The following is a 16176-nucleotide window of genomic DNA, read 5'->3' on the forward strand; positions in this document are numbered from 1 at the left end:
GGGCCGGCGGGGCGGCGGCCGCCGTGACATCAGCCCGGGCTGGCGCCGAGCGCAGCGCGCCGCCGCCCCGCGACCCGCCTTCTCCCGCCGCCAACAAAAGCCCCCGGAGCGCCGCCGGCCCCAGCCCCGCTCCCGACCCCGGCCCGGCCCCGCACAGCCCAGCCCAGCTGCAGGTAGGTGCGGGCCCCGCGGAGACGAGCCCCCCCCCCCTCCCCCCCGCAGCGGGCGGCCCCGGGCCCCGCTGCTGCGGGCGGGCAGCTCCGCATCCCTCCGAGCTGCGGCTGCATCCCCCCGGGCCCCGCCGGGCCCCTCGGCTGCGCCCCCCCAGCACCGCACCCGGCTGGGGGCTGGAGCGGGGGCACAGCCCGCGCCGCGTGTCGCGGGGTGGGCGCGGGTGCGGTGGGGCCCGCAGAGGCGCGACATGGCGTGAGTGGCCGTGCACATGACGCCAGATGCGGAAGCCGAACCTCTTGCATCAGGTCGGGTGAACTTTTCTAACCCAGCGGAGAGCGGGCACCAAGGCCGCACGGTCTCTTCCCACCCAGTCACCAAACTTTCTGCTGGCATTAGTCTTAACCTTCCGCTAAGTGCTCCTGTTCCCTTTTTCGCAAAGGAAAACCTTGGGTTGTGGCTTCGGGCTGGGCTGCGAGCGGAGTCCCTGCACCCCGTCCCCTCGCCAAAACGTGGGCCCTGCCGTCGCTTCGCTTTGCAGCCTGAATAAAGCTGACAGCGGGGGGGGACCGAGCCCGCTCCGCGCGCTGTGGACCGATGTCGCTTTACAGAGGAGATTTGCCTTGCTGAGGACCTGGCGGGGCACACGCTTGAGCACAGCTCCAGGTGCCGCTTTCCAAACCTCAGAGCCGGCAGCAGGGCCAGCGCGTAGGAGGGGGTGTTAATTAGCACTTGGCAAAAGTACCGGCTGCTGCCAAGTCGTAGTATTAGGTATAGGGAGAGACGGACCGGGTGAGAAGGTGCAAGTGCTAAAAAGTGAGATCGGCTTTGGATGCGGCACCTCCTGGCTCTTCTGGATTTTGCTCTTGAGGCTGGAAAGGTGTTGTAGCGTCCGTGACCACTCCTTGCCCTAGGGAGGACTCGCGGCTCTGCAAGTAGCTCAGCACTCGCTGCTGCTCCCGTGGGTCGGTGACACTGTCCGGCCTCAGGCCCGCAGCCGGCCTCTCCCACCTCCTGGATTGGGGCCTCTCCAGCTGGGATGCCAGTGCCAGACTCTGCCTCTGGAGCGGCTGAGCTCGGCTCCCCGCTCCTCCGAGGCAGGGCAGAACAACCAGGATGTGTCCGACTGGAGAAGAGGGCTTTGCAAAGCCAAAGTCAGCTTGGTCGGATTTGGATTCCTGCAGAAGTCAGTAGCTTTTCTGAGCATACCTGAAAATGCTTTTGGCTTATGTTCTGGGCAAAATTGGGATTTTCTTTGAGGAACCAGTTGTGACAGGAAACTTTCAAGTTGCCTTTGTGACCCAAGCTGGGGAGCCGCGCGGTCCGCAGGCAGTGGTGTGTCGGTCCGCAGGCACATCGTGGCTGGTGAGCGCTGGTTGATAGCCATGCCTGGCAGGCGGCTCAGCACGGTGCTGGCCTCGTGCCGGCCCCTTCCCCAGCACAGCAAACCTGAAGGCTGCCTTAGCGGTGGCAGCAGAATCAGTGCCTGCCTGTGTTGCTTTGGACTAGACGAGCTGTGTGTGAGGATCGCTCTGGAGCTTGCACCCTCCCAACTTTCTCCCCTCCGCTCCAGGCAAAGCCCTCAGAGATGTCTGATCTGATACAGCCACATTTCCTGGGTCAGATCTTTGATTTCTCCATGGTGATGCTCAGTATTTTGCAACGTCCCACTGCTCACCAGCCTCAGGACCCCATTCTTCTCTTGCTCACCAGTTTGACATCACCGTGTCACAAATGACCTTAATTTATCCTCATTTACACTGTCGGCAGCCCAGAGTCTCCTCACATCGCTGCTCCACCCGGCTGATTACCTGGCAGGGGGACGGGGGCACAGTTCTGACTTGCCTCGTGTAGGGCGCTCGTGCCCAGGTGATGTGAGAGCTGCCCCGTGACAGATGCTGTTTGTCCGGGCCAGAGGCTCCCGCACGGGCCCGACTGCAGTTGCGGGTGCAGAGCCCCCGATGCTCTGTCCTGGACATCTCCCACGTGGTGTTATGTGTACCTCCACGAGCCGGTCCCTTTCTGTTCTGCCCACACGCCTCATCTGTCTGGGTGCCTCCTTCGTTTCATGGCTGTGCCAGCTGCTCTCTAAACTGGCAGGCGGTGATCAGACCCCAGGGCTTGGGGCTGCTATGGTGGTTTCCTCCTCTTTGACTCGTCCCTTTGCCAGGCCGTATAATAACCCTCCGTGGACTGCTGTGAACATCGTTAGGAGTGAACTTTGTGCAGCACTGACGGTGATTTTCTGCCATCCACTTGTATTAACGCTCTCATTGGGAAAGAAAAGAACCTTTTACAACGGGCCAGCATGAGTCTCGTGTTCCTCAGTGACCTCCTCCAAGCACAAAGTGATCGCTCTGCAATTAATTATTTTAGTAGAACATCTGGGCACATACGTAGGAAAGGTTTTCCAGCTATTGCAGAAGCTCGAATGGTTGTACTGAGATCCCGGTGGCTGCAGGTAAAGCTCATTAGAGGGTGAAGGGGGGGAGCCTGCACCGCTCTGAGCGCTCTGAGCGCTCCTGTAAGGGCGAGGCTGCGCTCACAGGGCAGCGGGTGCTGCTTTAGCTGTAGCAGTTAAAAACCAGCCGCTCGCAGGCAGGTAAAACAGTGGTTGTCAGCTTTGGTTTGAGAGCCATGAGCGTGCTCGTCACTCGGCGCACTGTAAGGAGAGGGTGACCGTGTCATCATGGTCCTGCAGTGACCAGTGACTGTGACCAGTGACTACAGTCACCGGTGACTGTGACTAGGAACAGCAGTTCCCACTGCCTGATGGCTTGGCTTCGCCCACTCACTGCTTTCCTTTACAGCTCAGGTTTAGCTGACATCCCAAAGGACCAGGACGTACTGGTTCCATACTGGTTTATGCCTGGTTGTTTAGCGTAGCTTAGACTGCCTCCCAGACGGGTGCAACACAAGCCCATCTGAAATGTGAGTGAGTCTGACCTGGTAAAGTGTACTGCCGCAAAGGCAGACGTCAGACACTGAAATCAGAGTTAATCTCCAAAAAGTGTCAGACTTGTGTGGTTCTGCACAAGCCTCACTTGTGTCTGTGCTTCCCAGCAATACAGCTGTTGATAAAAGGACGGTATCTTGATTTTATGAGGCTCCTTGCCTTCTCCAGAGCAGATAACTGACCATCTCTGGGGCTGAGCCATGCCTGGCCCAGAGGTTGCTGTCTGTAGGGCCCTGGTTGCATTTGCTGTGACTTTACGGTACATGGGACGTGGAGCTGCAGGAGGGGGGAAAATAATCTCTAGTTTTGGTGGTCCTGGGTGTTGCTCTTGCCTGTGCTCAGTGAGCTCTTTGGCTGCAGGACAGTCACCTCCTGTTCCTCATTCTGCATGGGCCTCATAGTGCTTTGGAGAAGTGCGACTGCGGTCAGCAATAGTTGCAATTGGACAGAATGTGGTGCTCAGCTCCATGGAGCAAAGTACTCTGAAAAATGTCGAAAGGGTTGCGAACCCTCTGACATATCTTAAAATAGCCATTAATTAGGGGGTGGGGGTGATGGGTCTGTCTAGTTGGCTATTGTAAGGATTTTGCTTCTGAGATGGCTGGTGCAGGTCCCAGGCTCCATGAGCAGGATGCTCCTTTTTTTTTTCCCCGCTGATGCTGACCTGTAGCATAAACGGCTTTTTGATCTCTCGTGTGGCCTGCCGGGCTCTCAGCATGTGCCTGTGTATGTCGTGGCCTAAGACAGAATTCCCTGCAAGTTAAATCTTATCCCAGGCTTTCTCTGTGCCCAGCTGTGAGCTATCACAAGCCCATTATCCCCAGGACAAACCCATTTTTATGGTCCTTCCCCATGAAGAATCCATCCTGGCATGTGCCAGGAGGTCTTGCTGGGTTGTTGCTTTGCTGGGGCTGCATCTGTGCTGGTGGGCGCTTCATGGCGGGAGTCACCTGCCGACATCTCAGTGTCGTCATTTAAACTACATGGAGACACCTGCGACCTTCCCATGGTGGGTGGAAGAAAACAAGCAGCAAAAGGTCCTAATGTCCTCCTGTGGCAAACGCTTCACCCAGAAGTGCCTTTACCCTCCCGCAGACTTACAGGCAGCTCAGAGGAAAGTGTCCCCACTGCCAGTGTCTCAGCTTGGGCAGATGAACCCTGCTGTTTGGGACAGAGCCTCCCTTTGCTGCTGCTGTAAAGGGAAAAAAAATGTGCTGTGGAGGCAAAGAGGATCAGCTGGCGCCAAACCACGCCAGGCAGTTTGTCCCTGAGCGAGCTTGCAGATGCCCTGGCTGCGGAGCAGGGAGCGATGGCAGGGGTACTGAGGCAGGGAGCTGCCTGCATGAGGCTGCCCACCAAAATGAAGGCTGGTGGGTCCCAGAGGTGGGCTCTGCCAGCTGTCGTGTTTGGAAAGGGGTGGGGGACCCAGGCACACTCTGTCCAGCATTGTGCTACTGCTGATGAGGGGTCTGACGCAGGCGGGCGCGGGTGGAAGAGGGACCACCGGGCTCCCATGTGGGCGCTGGCATCTCTGCTGCCTGGGCTGGCAGGGGGATGCTGCTGGATGTTTCTGCCCTCCAAGGAAACTCCTGAACCAGGTCGGGCCCTCTTCCTGGTGCAGGGGGAAAAAACAGGCTCTGGGGAGAAACAGTTTGTGTCCTTTTAAGGCAATGCAAAGGCTGGGACTGGAACAATCAGGTTGAAGGCGGGATTTGGCACAGGATGCGCAGTGGTGGGAAGCCCAGCCTGCAGGGCCTTCAGAAAAGACACTTCCCAGCTGCTGCAATCACACCCCAAACACAGCTCCTTGGACCCCTGGAGCCAGCTCAGCCTCCCCTCCAGCCCCTGCTCCTGGCACCCTGCACAGCTCCGCCTGGTTCTGCTGCGCTGAGACCCTCTGGGTACCCAAGAGCCGGGAGCTGCAGCCGGGCTAGAGCGGGGCCAGCGCCTCTGCGCAGCCCTGCCAGCACGCCAGCCCTGACCTGCACCCTGCCTGCTTTTATAACCAGGCTGAGATCAATTCCCCTTTTTTATTGCCTGACAAAATACTCTTACACAGGGAAGAGCTCAGCTTTCCCATGTTTTGGAAGGTACAGACATCTCACTGTACTTCCACTGTACCCACAGCAGAGGGTTTGCAGCGCTTTGTCCTCCCCCGTCTCTCCGTTTGACATTTATAAGGTCCCCAGCCCTTTTGTGTTGAGCATCCATCTCCCCAGCTGCCTGCCAGGCAGGGCAGTGCCGTCGGATGGTGGTTTGGAGACCCAGAGCTGGGGCTGCAGCTGCCCGAGGTGACCCAGGGATTCAGAGCTGCTGCAAGGAGTGGGCTCAAAGGCTGTGCCCTGGCAGACCCTGCTCCCCTTCCTCGCAGCCATGCAGCCGAGCCGAAGGAGGTGATGAGATCCTGCACGTGCTGTGGGGTGGCAGACAGGGTAGTGAGGAAAAGGTGTTTGGTTTTGGGGACCTTGTCCTGCTACTTCAGCTGTTTGGGAGTTGGGAGGCACACAGCTGTGCCTGCAACGGGGAGGGTGACTGCCTCTGCTCGTCCCCACGTGGGAGCAGAACGGAGAATTACAGAAGTGTTGGTGGAGAGAGGCTTCTGGAGACCTCCCGAGCAGCACCCTGTGCCCACTGACCTTTCTTATATCATTGGGCAACACCAAAAAGTGTTTCGTTTTGTTGTCTGTAGCAACCCTAGGTTGCTGCTAGATCCTTCCTAGCCTCCTCTTGGCCACACTCAACCAGCCTGCCTCCCTCAGCATCTCCGTGTAGGACTTAGCTGCTAGAATGTCTTGAGGTTTATGTTGGCCTGGTCTTCAAAAGTACCAAGGCCCCTCTGGGTTGGAGCTCTGTGACTTGTGTTTGCTGCTCACAGCATTTTAGGGTTATCTGCAAATTTGCAGATCATGGAGCCTCTGGGTCATGTCTCATCAGATACATTTCAGGAAAGTGAGAGAAATAGAAGCATTTATGTCCTGCCAAGGAGTGGCACTGTGGGTTAGGTTGGTGCTCAGGTGTTTGCCCTGCATGTGAGCTTCTGTCCCTGGGGCTGCTGATTTCCCAGCCTCTGTGATGGTACCTGCAGTCCTGGAGGAGACTGAGGTGCCTGAGTACAGGGGGAGTGTGTGAGCGGTTGGCCGGGCGAGGCACAAGCTAATGATGCTATGGGGGACACGGTGCCAGAGCCTGCTGTGTTTGGTGGTACCAGGGGTCAGGTCCTGCCCTTTTGGCAACCCTGGCTATACCCCTGCCCTGCGCTGGCAGAAATGGAAGAGATGTTCAGGGAGCAGAAGCTGGAACTGTTTCCAGCTGGGTGACAACCTATGTACTCTCCAGCCCCAAGGATCAGTCACCCTGGCTATTGCTGTGCTGCCCTCTCGAGGGGTAATGGCAGGGCTGTGATCTAAGGAGGTGCCAGTGCCGTGGGTACCTCTGTGAGCACCGTCTCCCATCATTGTCCCATTTCCTCCCATTTCCTGGCACAACAAAGAGCTGCGAGGTCCCATGGCTTCCAGGACGGGGATTTCTGCTGCTTCTGGCTGGCAGGACTGGTGGTCTGTAGGATGCAGCTGATACTGCTGGGTGCTGAAACAATGGGTCCTGTGGGCATCCTGAGTTTTGCTAATTCTGTTATTCTGTGCAAACAGCAAACATCTGTGGGTGCTGCCTGCGTGAGCAGATGTGCAATGGCTGCTGGAGCGCTGCTGGCAGGGGCCCTCCGGCTGCTTGCTCTGCCCCATCCCTGCCTCCCGCCTGGCCAGTGCCCTGCCTGGCCTCCCTCCCTCATGCTGTTTCTGCCTGTGCTTTTTCTGCAGGATGCCGAATTGGGGAGGAGGAAAGAAGTGCGGTGTGTGCCAGAAGGCAGTGTACTTCGCTGAGGAGGTGCAATGTGAAGGCAGCAGCTTCCACAAGTCCTGCTTCTTGTGCAGTGAGTACCAGCCCTTCCCTCTCCCCTCCGCCCTGCTTCCTGGCTCTCCACTGGCTGGGGACCCCGTCACGTCCTGTTTATAGGCTGTGTAAACACTTGTCAGGGTTCCTCTACACACAGCCCTGCTGTGGCAGCCCTGTGGCAGGGTTTCTGCTTCTCTCCAGACTCGGAAGTTTGGTCTGCTGAAGGAATACAGATCATCCCAGGACACCAGGGGCTGTCCAAGCTGTCAGGGCTGACCTCAGCCAGCACCCATGCAAAGACTTAGTCTGTCCCTACACCAGGGAAAGGCTAGGCTGAGTCCTCCAGACTATCTCCAGATGCTCAAGACTGGAGCATGAGACAGGGCCTCTCCAAACAGTGGTGGAAGGAGGTGGCACATCCCATGCAATGCTCTGAGGTGATGCTAGCTTTAGTCTTCTATGTGGCTTTGCCACACGAAAAAGTTGGTTAGGCCTTGGGAAGTGGCATGGGATCTGCTCCTGTGTCCCAGGAGATAATGGGAAGAAGATGTGGTCCTGTCCTGGCCCTTCTGCTGATGGAAGGCCCACTGTGAAGTCCTAAAGTGTCACCTCCAGCCTCCCTGGGAATCTGAAATTGTGGTGGGTGTCTCTGTTGTATGTTTGGACCCAAGTGTCACCTCCAGGGAAGGGCAGCAGAGCGGGATCTGGCTGTGGATTAACTCAGTGCAGAGGTCCCTTCCTCTGCCTGCTCTGCAGGAACCTACAAATCCTCTTGGGTTCATGCTGCAGGTCCCCAGAAACCCTTCCCGTCCCTTTGGGGATACCAGGGCAGCTGTGCAGGGACCGGTGAGTAGTGTTACATTGCTGAGAGCAGCTCCTTAAACCAGGGGCATCCACATCCAGGGGGTCTGCAGGACCTTCGAACACGATGACCATTGTCCTCAGCCTGTGTTTTACCAAATTTCTGTCCCCCACCCTTGAAGACTGTCACATAACAGAACTAGTGATTCTCGTGTGTCAACAGGAGTGTGCATGTTGCTTGTGTCCACCGATGGCTCATCAACACGATACTCCTGCTGCTCTGTGACAGATGCAGAAGTGCATCTTCAGAGCTGTCCTTGTAGCAGGGTCCCACTGAGGTTTAACATTTTCTTGGCTGGTCCCTGTACCCTGTTCCCAGCCTCACCACCCCACTGCAGCAGGGAGCACAGATGTGATCTTTCCTGTATGGGCAGCAAGCAGAGCTAGGGTCTATAAACAGGCACACAGCGATAACCAATCTCAGTAGACCTATTCCAGCAGGGAAATACCAGTGTCCTCATGGGGCTGATCCCTGCTGTGCTCCTGTGTCCACCTGGCACGGATACTGGATACTTCTTGGCCCGCCTGCCTGGGACGCGGCATGCACAGAAGGATGCAGATGTGAGAAAGAGGGGCTGTTGCCATGTCTCTGCTTCCTGTGCCGTGTGAAGAGTGGCCAGCATGGCCAGTAGCTCTTGTACGTGGGAGTTTCCAGGCTGGAAACCTTGCTTTAGCTTTCCAACCTTTTGGCTTGAAAGGCCTAAGGAGGGGAGTTGCGGAGAGGCTTTCCCCAGGCGTGCAGGGGCTTGGCAGGCTGCATCCTTACTGCAGGCACTCTCTGCAGCAGGAAGTCGTTTCTTCTGCAGCCTCAGATAAGGACGGTGGGAAATGTTACCCTCATCTGCCCCCACCACTGGCTTTTACCATCTGAGTCCACGTCAATGAATGACTTCAGTATAGGGATATTGCCAGGCCCACTAGAGAGGAGCCTAAGGGTGACATGCCAGCAGCTGCCTGAGAGGGGCTGGAGTGAGGGGGGGGCTGGTCTCTGCTCCCAAGTCACCAGTGACAGGATGAGAGGAAACGGCCTCAAGCTGGGTCAGGGCAGGTTTAGGTTGGATAAGTGGTCAGGGATTGCAAGAGGCTGCCCAGAGCGGTGGGGGAGTCACCATCCCTGGGGGTGTTCAAATAATGTGTAGCTGTGGCACTTCAGGGCATGGTTTAGGAGGCCTGGGGGTGTTGGGTTGGTGGTTGGACTTGATGATCTTAGAGGTCTTTTCCAACCTTCATGATTCTATTCTATTCTATAAATTACAGTATGGGGACTAAGACCCCATTGCACTGCATCTGCCCTTCCCCACGACCCCTGTGCACACAGCTGGATTGCTTAGGCAAAGCGTCTGCTGTGCGATGCTGGCACCCAGGGTGCGGTGCAGGCCTCCAGGAGCCATGAAATCAGGCAAAAGGCATTGCTTTGAGAAGGGATACCCGGCCAACACAGGGAAGAAGGTCATTGCATGTCTGCTCATGGAAGGAAGTCACCAGGGGTGGTCCAGAGCCGACTACAGCCGGGGCTCCTGTCCCCGTGCTTTGCAGATGTACATGATCACACTCCACACGTACCCCAGCCGTTCTGCCCATCTGACTGCGGGCTCCCCCGTTCAAGCCGTGGCTTGCATGCCAGCCCACAGGGCTGCCTGCTGTTCCCAGTCCTGTGCCGCAGGCTCTGGGTGACACTGAGCTGCACCAAACTCCTGCGCTCCCAGCCTGTTCCCTAGTGCTGCGTTTGGGCCTCTTCAGGGCACTTGAAGGCTTTATCCTTAGGGGAGAAAAACAAATACTTTGACCTGATCTGCCAGAAAAATAATCAAAAAGGAGCCTAACCTACCACAGTGCATTAGAACTGGAGATTGGCTCAGGGAGTGACTTGGTGATTGACTCAGTGGCATCGATCCAACTGAGTCAATAGTACACTGTAGAAATGTTCTATAATGAGGCCATTTGGCCTCTGAAAGCAGCAGCTCTTGTCTAATTGTTTTGTGGAGCAACTCTGCTGCTCTTAGAAAAACAAAGGGTGCAGCGCACTGGAATTTCTGCAATGCTGAAACCCGGGAGCTGGGGGCTGATTTCTAGGAAGCAGCCCGGGAAAGAATTCTTCTGCTGCCTCTTGAAGCGTCTGTAGCTCATGCAGATGAGGGGCTGTGAAAGCTTAGATTCGAGCTCTAAATCCACCCAGCACCATGGGAGAGAAAGACAGATGCCATTGAGATCATTCACTCCCGCCCCTGGGACAAAGCTCTTTAAACCTGTCAGTAAAAGTGCCCAAATTCCCCTCCTGGGGGGTCTGTCTTCGTGCAGGCTTGCTCCTGAGGAGCCCCAGGGTAATGCAGAGACCAGCACTAGCCCATTAGCTTGGCAGCAACGGGACCAGTTTACTGGAGCTGGTCTTTCTCAACAGGGGTGTGTGCTCCATCCCCAGCTCCTGCCGTGGTGGGATGGGGGAGCCTGTAGCCAGGAGAGGACCCTGCCAGATCCTCCTTAGACAGCAGGAGACGTCTCCCTTTCCACCTCCTTCTCCCAGCAGCAGCATACAGGGTTCTCTGCAGCCCCGGAGGAGAAGCACCATATTTAGTAATTGGGCTGAGGAAGGCTGCCTCTCGCCCCCGCGTTCGGTGCCGCGGTTTGCGCCGCTCCAAGAGGAGAGCTCTGCTGTGTTTGCATTCCTATGATATTGGTAAAGGCCAAGAAAGTTTTCTGCTGGCGAAGAGGCCAACAGGCTGCTGGGAGCCTTGACATTTAAGGCATGTAAGCAGGATGGAGGAAGGCTGTGTCACAGCTGTAACAGGATCTGTTTTGGGCCTGGCTGCCTGCACTGTGGACTCTGCCCCAGGCATCTGGATCCTGCACTGGGGCAGGTAAACACTGGAGATCACTGCGGGCCCCATTTGGGTGCTGCTCGCTTCCCGCTCCAGCTTGCTGGGCGGCGTGTTCCAGGAAGGGTTTGGAAGCTGACATGAAGGCTGAGATCAGAGCTGGGACACGAGTCAGAAAAACCTAAAAACTGGGAGAAGAGTCTGTGTGGCCTGAGCCCAGCACCAAGCTCAGGCTGTGGATGGGCTCAGCTGGGACCCTGAGCCTGGCTGCTGTCTCCTCCTGTCCCATCTTACCTCCCATATTGATTGCCAAGGCTTGAACACGCAGCTGAGTTAGTGTTCCTCACCTGAGACCACCCTGTGCACACACCATAGTCATGTCACGGGCCAGGGGTGATACACCTGAGCGTGAGCATCTTCCATCGTTGGCTTGGGGTCTGGGCAGTCAACTGCGCACAAGAGAGTGCGCAGCCCTGGACGTGGCTGCAGGTTTGCTTTTAGCCTGCCTAAACACAAGGCAAAAATAGATTATCTCACATTACTTTCCCCCAAGTGCCTATCTCTGCGTATCTGCAGCGGACTAGGAGTGTGGCAGAGCTGCAGCAGGGCAGGGATGTCCATCCCTGTGCTTGTGACTCCTGCAGTGATTTGTAGGGAAATTTCAGGCCCCCCCCCCCCCCCCCCCCCCCCCCCCGGTTTAAGTGCATCTCCAGGATACCAGCATCAAGAGGGTTAACAAAGCTTTTTCTTAGTATCAACCTTGTGGCTTTGGTGGTTGCTTCCTTTTAAAGCCAGACAATGTTCCTGTTGTGATCCTTATCTCTGGCTGCTTTGCATTAGCTCTGTTTAAGGAGGATCTTGTCATGGATTTCCTTGCTCCTTGAAAGCTGAGCTGTACCATCCCTTGTGAGGGCTTGTTTTCTCCAGCTAATTAGTGAGCTCTGGATGTGCAGGCTAATGGCATGGCCCTCCCCTCTTTTCTAGTGGTCTGTAAGAAGAACTTGGACAGCACCACTGTTGCTGTGCACGGAGAGGAGATCTACTGCAAGTCCTGCTATGGCAAGAAGTACGGCCCCAAGGGCTACGGATACGGACAGGGAGCTGGGACCCTGAGCACTGACAAGGGCGAGTCTCTGGGAATCAAATATGAAGAGTGAGTTTAACTCTTGTTTTCGAAACTGGGGCTGCTGTTTTGGGCACCTTCTCCCCCACACCTGCCCACTTGTGTCGCCCATGCTCAGCTTCCAGCAGTTCATAATCTGGAGAGTGCTGTGGGCTGCCCTGCCTTTCTGCTCCTTGGGGGGAACCCGATGAGCCCTGTTTGCAGGATGGGATGGGGCATGATGGGACATGTCCCCATTGCTTGAGCACGCTGCCCGTCCCTTCCTAGCACGCAGCCGTGAGGCTGAGGTTTCCATGGGGCTCTACACATTGTGCCTAAAGCTCTGAGCTCTTCAAAAGTGGACTGGGCTTTGTGGTCCCATAGCCCTTCCTGCCTCCATCCTGCTTGTGCAGCCCTGATAATGAACTCCCCCCCATCCACAGGGGCCAGCCCCACCGACCCACCAACCCTAATGCATCCAGAATGGCCCAGAAAGTCGGAGGTGCTGATGGGTGCCCTCGCTGTGGACAAGCAGTGTATGCAGCCGAGAAGGTGATTGGAGCTGGAAAGGTGAGAGGGGGGGATGCAGTGGTCGGGGCACACACGTGCCACAAGTTGCTGTGTGGCAGGGAGACCTTCAGAGAAGGGGCTGCCAGCACCTCCAGCCAGGGCTGGACTTGGGGTCCGGTGGCCATGCTCACCTGGAGGCCTGGCACCAAAAGGAGAGCTGGGCGTGTCTGGAAACCAGGTTCTTCAGGCTGCATCACTCTTACAGACTTGTAGATAGGAAAGAAATACATTTTGTACTAAATATTCAGAGCACTGCTGCTAGATGTGTTGGGAAGACGAGCAGTGATGTGGGCCATGGCCGCTGCCACCACTAACTGAACAAGTGCAACATCCAGCAAACCTTCTCCGTGCTCTGCTGCAGGCTGGGATGCTGCAGCCCAAATTCGGGGCAGGGAATGAATTCCGGTGGTCAGTGCTGCCTGCAGGCACGGCAAGGTGGTTGGAGGTGTGGGTTCTGCTGGTGGACTGGGTCTGCTCAGGGTCAGAGGTAAAGGACACTCTGCAACAGCCCTGGTTCTTCCCACGTCAAATTCACCACTCCACCAGGGTCCTTTGTGTCCCAGGCTGTGGCCTTATCCTAGCCCAGCTCTGGGAAGCCTAGTAGGGCATGGGGGCACCTTCTGCTTTGTCAGCCATGGGGTACCGAGGGAGGGTCCTGCCTTGAAGCAGCCTTCCCTCCGTGGTTGGTACTTGTGCAGAGCGTGCCGACGCAACGGGTCAGGCTGCTTGGCTTTGTGTTGCAGGGGATGGGATGGCCATGGCGGGAAAGCCTTGCTTTCCGTTGGTGGCGTCGGGTCACCCCTGCTGTGCTCTGGGCTCCCTGGGGCTTCTGTGTTTGCCCTCTGTTCCCAGAGCAAGGAAAGGAGGCATCTAGTCAACAGAAAGAGCCTCCCAGCGCCATCGTACCCTAGCTGGCAGTGCAGGTGTTCGTGATGGACACCTTGAGGGTGAGCCTGGGTCAGATGCCAAACTTATGCTTAAAATCGTGATCTGAGCTTCCTGGTAGGCTTCTGGGGTCGATGTTTACAGGGAACCAAAGCTGGCAAAGCAATTGCACTCAAGCAAACCCCGAGAGGATTCCAAATCGTGTATTTCATGTGCTAATGTTTGCTGGATGACTCCATCTGCTACCTCCTCCTCCAGCCCCCTAATTTCACATTTTCTTCCAAAAAAGGTTTCATGTTTTCCATATTGTTTATTTAAATTCCTCTGTGAGCAGCTCTGGCTACTCTAGGTCTGCTCAAAGGCTGTGAGCTCATTTATCCCCAGAGGACTGGCAGAGTCGTGGGGGAGTTTTATTTTTAAACACTGACTGATTTCTGCATTCTTAGTATCTGTTTGCTGCCTTCCTTGGAGCTGTAGCTGTGTCGGGGCAGGTGTCCCAACCCTGCTGCCACCCCCAGGCTAAGGTACAGCAGCAGTGGAGCTCAGCTGGGTAACTTGGGGGACTTACGGTGGTGCTCCAGAGAGGACAGTCTGCAAAGAGGGGGGGTGATTGCTCCTGACCAATTATTGTACAAACAACTGCTGCAAGTGGGGGTGAAAGCTCTCTAAAACCAGATCAACATGGGAGCAGTGACCACACCTGATGTCCCCTCTCTGTATCTTCCCTCTGGGGCTGGGAGGACCGCTCTCTCCAGAGGAAAGCTTTCATCCCTTTCAGAGGTCTTTGCCAACTGCTTTGGGTCAGAAACACAAAAGTGACCCGATTTGGTAGCCAAAGCATCGCTGCCCTGTCCCTGGGCGTTGTCTGACCCGCTCTGCTCCTGTCCCACAGTCCTGGCACAAGTCCTGCTTCCGTTGTGCCAAGTGTGGCAAAAGCCTGGAGTCCACCACCCTGGCAGACAAAGATGGGGAGATTTACTGCAAAGGTGAGTGCTGCCTTCTCGCTGGCTTGTCCTGGACTCCGAAGGGTGGAGGCAGGGGGTGAAAACCCCTGTGTGCAGGGAACCAGGGTGGGCTGAGGTCTGGGGAGGTGGTGGCCCCAGCAGCTGCGGATGGGGGCTGGCTGCGGAGCTGGGGGATTTCCTGCTGCGCCTGGGGCCTCCCTGTTTGCCCAGCAGATCCAGCAAACCCTGTCCTATTTAGGCAGCGTCTGCATCGAGAGGAGGACCTGCTCGTGCTGCCGGCCTTACCTGTCTCTCCCTTCCCATCCTCTGCAGGTTGCTACGCCAAGAACTTTGGTCCCAAGGGCTTTGGCTTTGGGCAAGGCGCTGGGGCACTCGTCCACTCGCAGTGAGGCACCAGGAGCTGGGCTTTCCGCTCGCTCAGGGCTTGTCCAGACCAGCCTGTGCTGCCCGACCCTGCCTGCACCCGCAGTGAGCATCCTCACCATCATCAGTAACCACCCGCTGCTTCACAGCACGAGCCCCTTCCTCCCCGCCCTGACCCAGTGCACCCTGAAGCTGTGGGTGTCCCAGCACCATCCCCATCGGGTCCTGCTGGTGCGGGTGCTGGCGGGGAGACAGCTCGCACCTACCCGCAGCGAGGTCCGTTCTGCTCCGCATTGCTCATCCCACCGGGATGCAAGCTCAGCTTTGCCATGCCGTGTCACCGAGCAAGCAATAAACATCAGAGCTGACCCATGCCTGGCCTTGCCGGAGAGTTTATTCCCCATCTGGGGCTGAGGAGGTGCACTGGATGGCCAGAGCTGGAGGTCAGGAGGTAGAGGGAGGATGGGAAAAGTTCGCAGTTGTGGCTTGCAATTAAAGCCCAAAGGCAGGAACTGCTTGGTGCAATTTGGCGGGGCCCAGCTGTGGCTCCGTGGGTGAGCTGGGCCTGGCTCTCCCCCTGCTGCCGTGGTGGATAACCATTTCAAAAGCAGCCCAGGACGGACCTTCCTGGGTGTGTCCGTAGCACAACACGTGTGCACGCCCTATCGAAACTCCTATCAGTGCTTTTACGTGGCACCTCTCCAAACAGGCGTGCCCAGCAGTGCTGAATAATTAACAACTTTTCACCTACTCCCTGGGTTTTTAGCAGTACCATGGATCGTTAAGCCGTCAGTTTGGCAGCTCCCCAGATTTAATTCATGTTCACCTAAACGCTTTACTTTCTTTCTGTGATTCTCTCGTTTGACCAGTATGATGTCCCCACAAGATCGGCCTCGCTGCAGCTTACGGTTGTGAACTCCAAAGGGAATTTAGCTTTGGGGTTTTTTTTTAACGTTATAAACTTTGTGGTTGAGTAAATGAGATGGGTAGTGTTCTGAGAGGCACAACAATGTGCCAGTTGGACTTGATCTTAGAGGTCTTTTCCGACCTTAATGATTCTATAATTCGAACAGCGGCAGAAATCCTTTTGTGGAGCAGGATTTGGGCTTCTTTATCAACTTAAGCACTTTCTCGTGCCCATCACACCCTCGGTTTTTACACATTTTGGAAGCTGAGATGGGGAGTATGCTCTTTAAGCATCTCCATAAATCCTCCCCGCAGGTTTCCCAGCCTGGGACCCAAATTCTAGCTGGCCCCGTTGCCGTGCGGTGTGTGGCTGGGGTTTGGAGGGCGGTAGCAGATGGCACTCGCTGTGCGGAGCAGGCAGCCCGGGCTCAGGGGTGCGGTGGCGGGTCAGGAGCTGTAGCGCGGCGGGCTCACGTGCCACCCTTGGTGTGGAGACCGAAACCCAGCTCCCTTGCTTGGCAGAGGCCCTGCTCCCCCGCGGAGGTGTGGAGGGTTAGGAAGCCGCCCGCTTTCTCTGTGAGTGAGGGGTGGATGCTGCAGCGCTGCAGGATTTCAGCTGGATGTGCCACAGGCAGGGATTGCACCCAAGCAGCGCTGTTTAGTCAATAAAGCTAGAACAAGTCTTTCTTTAGT

At 56.5% G+C, this 16176-nt stretch overlaps 1 protein-coding gene across 1 annotated transcript; it reads left to right on the forward strand.

Annotated features, from left to right (window-relative positions):
• Nucleotides 1-14949, forward strand: CSRP1 (cysteine and glycine rich protein 1). The gene is made up of 6 exons (XM_075115399.1): nt 1-173; nt 6943-7055; nt 11677-11845; nt 12238-12364; nt 14142-14235; nt 14527-14949. The coding sequence occupies exons 2-6, from the start codon at nt 6944-6946 to the stop codon at nt 14601-14603; spliced, it is 579 nt and encodes a 192-aa protein (XP_074971500.1). The 5' UTR covers nt 1-173; nt 6943; the 3' UTR covers nt 14604-14949.
• The last annotated feature ends 1227 nt before the right edge of the window (nt 14950-16176 follow it).

Source organism: Phalacrocorax aristotelis, chromosome 21, assembly GCF_949628215.1.
Source record: "Phalacrocorax aristotelis chromosome 21, bGulAri2.1, whole genome shotgun sequence".
In the NCBI taxonomy this organism is placed as follows: domain Eukaryota; kingdom Metazoa; phylum Chordata; class Aves; order Suliformes; family Phalacrocoracidae; genus Phalacrocorax; species Phalacrocorax aristotelis.